Raw genomic sequence first — 4,138 nt, 5'->3', positions numbered from 1 at the left:
TTTAACTAGCTTTTTGCTAGTTTTAGCTTCTAGTTAACCTTTAGATAGCTTTTAACTAGCCTTTCGCTAGTTTTAGCTTCTAACTATCCATGTAAATCTTTTAGATCACTTATTTTTACTTATATCTTGTAGATGCCATTATGCTACTTTAGCTTTTAGCAAGCCTGTTTTTACTTTTATGTTTTAGAAAGCCTTTTTCCCTTTTTAACTAGTGCTTTGCTAGTTTTAGCTTTTAGCTAATGTTCTGCTTCTTCTAGCTTTCACAACTCACTTTCAGCTCACTGTTTCTAAGTTTTAGCTGAGTCATTTAGCACACATACAGTCCTGTAACAACATAATATTCTGTTTATCTTCAATAATTTCCTTTTTAGTAATTTGCTTCAGTTTTGCATGTCTTAAATACCTATCTTTGTTAAAATATGTATTTTGTTAATACAAATGACTTTAACCCATTTTTGTTCTGCAGAGCTCTGGGCAGCAGATTCCTGTGGTGGTTGAAAGCTGCGTTCGTTTCATAAACCTCCATGGTGAGTCACTTTTTTATGATCTATCAGGAAACCACGGTGAGAAGGCTTTGGATGAAGAGTAGGTGGAAGAGCGTGTCTGTCTGTTTCAAACCTGTGGTCATGTTTTATAATGTCAGTGTGTTTGTGTGTCCAGGCCTCCATCATGAAGGGATTTTCAGAGTTCCTGGCTCGCAGAGGGAGGTTAACCTCATCAGAGATGCATTTGAAAGAGGTAAACGTTCAGTGTTCACGTTAAAACGCGCCTTTAAAATAAGACGTCAGCTGTTTTTTTAGAACTGAACAAGGTCCTGCAGTAGTATCAAATGAAATCTGAACAGCTTCTAATTGTAATTTGTCAGAGTTATGGTAGCACAGTCCAGTGAGCGTAATTAGGGGGTCGGTGAAAAGTTCATGTCCTTGTTGCTGCATGGCTGACGTCCTCTGAATGAACACAGAACCTCCAAGCTTCACCTTTTAGACGAGGAGTTCAAGCAGAAAATTCACTTTAAAGATCCCAAATCAAAAAAATCTGTCCGTCAAACTGAAGGAAGGCATTTTCCAATGAGTCCTGCAACAGAACTGATTCCTTTTAGAGATGAGCAGCTGAAAACAATCTACACAACACAATGAAATTTATTTATTTCTACATAATGGTGATTGTTAGTCTAATGTTTCCGTTTTGTCAATAACAAAATATTCAACAAAGATAGTTCTTATAGTTGATAAAGCTATAACAGCATGGAGAGCTGTTAATGTAACTGGGTTGTTTTTGCACCGGGAGCCTTTAGCTGGACTGATCCATTCACCTCTCGGTTCTGTTTGATTCCCCGGCAGGAGAGGATCCTCTGTCGGACACCGAGTGTGACCTGGACTCTGTTGCTGGCGTGTTGAAGCTGTACTTCAGGGGGCTGGAGCCTCCTCTGTTCCCCTACGAAAGCTACAGTCCGCTGCTGGAGTGTGTCCGTAAGAAGCATCCGTGTGAACGATGAGCCTGAACTCGCAGTCGTTTTCTATTTTTTACTTTTACGCACGTTGTTTTGCAGTCGAACTACTTCTGCAGGCTTTGTGCTATTTTAGCTGTTTGTACATAAAAACATTCAGCTCATCCAGGAGATGAGCGCCATGACTTGTGGTTTTTATAACTTTTTGCTTTTTAAAATATTTACCTTCACTGACCATACATTGAGATCTCTTCAAGTACCGTTACTTGAAATTATATCAAACTGGCTCCATATTTGTCTTCTTATGATACGTTTAGATTTTAGCTGTTCTGCTAATTTTAGCATTTAACTAGCCTTATGCTATTTTTGGAAATTGCTTGAACTTTTGCTTTTTGGCTTTTAGTTTGAATTTTGCTACTCCAGGACATCCTTGTAAAAGAGGTTGATGATCTCAATGGATTTCTTCCTGGTAAAATAAAGTAATAAGAAAACTCTTTGTTTTATGTTAATGTTATACTTTATTTTACATTTTAGCAATTGTTCTGCTGTTTTTAGCATTTATCAAGCCTTTTATCTAGTATCTAAACTTCTTCTATTTTTAGCTTTTAGCTATCAGTCACTTTTTTGTTTAGCTTGCTTTTTGCTTCCTTTAGCTGGTGTTTTGTTATTTGTAGCAACATTTTCTATATTTGGGTTTTTAGCTAGCGTTTTGCTACTTATAGCTAAGGTTTTACTTCTTTTTACCATTAGCTATTATGTTTTTGAGCAAGCTATCCTTTTAGCAATCATTTTCTATTTTAGCTACTTTAGCTTTTTTGTTTAGCTTGTTTTTTGCTTCCTTTAGCTGGTGCTTTGTTACTTGTAGCTAACATTTTCTATATATATTTTTTAGCCAACTTTCTGCTACTTTTAGCTAGTGTTTTACTTTCTTTCTTTTTTTTACCTTTAGCTATTGTTTCGTTTTTTTTATATCAGTTAACTATCCTTCTTTTAGCAATCATTTTCTACTTTAGAGTTTTAGCTAGTTTAGCTTTTAGCTTAAGTTTTGCTACTTTTCTAAAAAAGTTAAATCTGGTCCTCTGGACATTCACAAAAACCCAAAACAAAGCAAAACAAAAAAAAAAAAAAAAAAAAAAAAAAAGGTCCAGAGGACCAGATTTAACTTTTTTAGATTTTTCTACCTGGATTATTGAGCATGCATCAAGATATTTTGCTACTTTTGTTTTTTAGCTACTGTTATGCTTCTTTTAGCTTTAACTCAGTTTCATCTTCTTCAGCAAGTTCCAGCAGCCATTCGCCCTCTTTTCCTGCATTGAGCTTCTGTCTGCTGTTGGATTTTAGCTTTTTAAAATTTTATTTAGCTGTTTAGCTTCAGTCATTCTGATTTACCCGTTTACAAATCACACAGTTTAGCCTTTAGGCGCCAGACTTGGACAAAGAAGACGTCACTCTACTGATTCTCTAACAGATGAATGTTCAGAAGTAATAAAATGCCGACGCAGGTGGACACAGAATATAATAAATGTCCCTGCCCTGGACTCTGAGCCTCAGTCTGCTCAGCTAGCCAGAACTTTGAAGCTCTTTGTCAGGTGTTTATTTTAGATTTAATTTTGGACGTTTTTCTTTTATTGTCCAGAAATTGAGGAGGAGATGGAGAAAGCTGCCCAGATTAAACTGATCCTTTCCACCTTCCCGCGTTCTCTCCTCATCGTGATGCGCTACCTTTTTGCCTTCCTCAACCAGTAAGCTGCAACAGAACCCAGGACGTTCCCTAACTCCTAACATCTGTTCTTTTTAATTAAACCACGGTGTTAAATGAAGAATAGTGAACCGCCGTGTGTGTTCTCCCCAGTGTGTCTCAGTACAGCGATGAAAACATGATGCAGCCCTACAACTTGGCTGTTTGTTTCGGCCCGAGCCTCCTGAGGGGGATGGACTCTGATGATGCTGTTGCCAGGCAACCACAGGTTAATGACCTCGTCAAAACCATGATCCTCCAGCATGACGTCATCTTCCCGGGCCACTCGGAGCTGCCGGGCCCAGTCTACGAGAAGCACATGACTCTGGAGCAGGAGTACTGGTGAGAGAGACGGTTGACGGAATTGTATCAGTTTGGGTTTTTATGCTCTCCAGAGCTGTGTGGTTTGTTTTTGTGAGCCCGCCCCATCCTGTCTGCTCATTTTACAGTTCTCATTTTTATTTGAAAGGGCAACACTTTTCATGAAGCAGCTCCTCCCTCACTTCCTTTTTCTCAGCTCATCGTCCTGAAACGTGATTTCACGCCAAGGCGAAGGCATTTTGGTGCCGCTCACACACTTCGTGTAAAACACAAATAAGCCCGTTCCTCACCTAAACTGAACACGAGCCTCCAGACACTTGGCAACGTGCTGAAACGTGCGTTTTTTTTTTTTTTCTTTTTCAAGAATATTTGTCTGAAATTCAGCTGTGAATAAAAAGAAATACTCTAAACCAGGGGTGCCCAATACGTCGATCGCGATATACCAGTCGATTGCAAAGGTATTATGTAGGTATTATAAAAAAACAGACATCAGCTGATCATCCATCTATGAAATTTGTCTCTCGACTGACAGACAGGCAGCCAGTCTGAGGCCCCGTTTACACAAAGTGAAACGTTCGGCCGTTCATTTACAGACAACAGCCTCATGAAACTGAAGGTTTCTGAATCCAGGT

General features: G+C 38.8%; 1 protein-coding gene across 1 annotated transcript in view; it reads left to right on the top strand.

The window, feature by feature from the left end:
- Positions 1-4,138, top strand: part of arhgap4b (Rho GTPase activating protein 4b) — a 47,950-nt gene that overhangs the window by 38,134 nt on the left and 5,678 nt on the right. Inside the window, exons 14-18 of the mRNA XM_037685026.1 lie at positions 467-527; positions 661-738; positions 1,341-1,469; positions 3,084-3,189; positions 3,300-3,527. Coding sequence (XP_037540954.1) covers positions 467-527; positions 661-738; positions 1,341-1,469; positions 3,084-3,189; positions 3,300-3,527 — 602 coding nt within the window. The remainder of the gene's footprint in view (positions 1-466; positions 528-660; positions 739-1,340; positions 1,470-3,083; positions 3,190-3,299; positions 3,528-4,138) is intronic.

This window comes from Nematolebias whitei, chromosome 11, assembly GCF_014905685.2.
Source record: "Nematolebias whitei isolate Nwh7 chromosome 11, NemWhi1, whole genome shotgun sequence".
NCBI lineage: Eukaryota > Metazoa > Chordata > Actinopteri > Cyprinodontiformes > Rivulidae > Nematolebias > Nematolebias whitei.
This window is presented reverse-complemented; position numbering and strand designations above follow the sequence as displayed.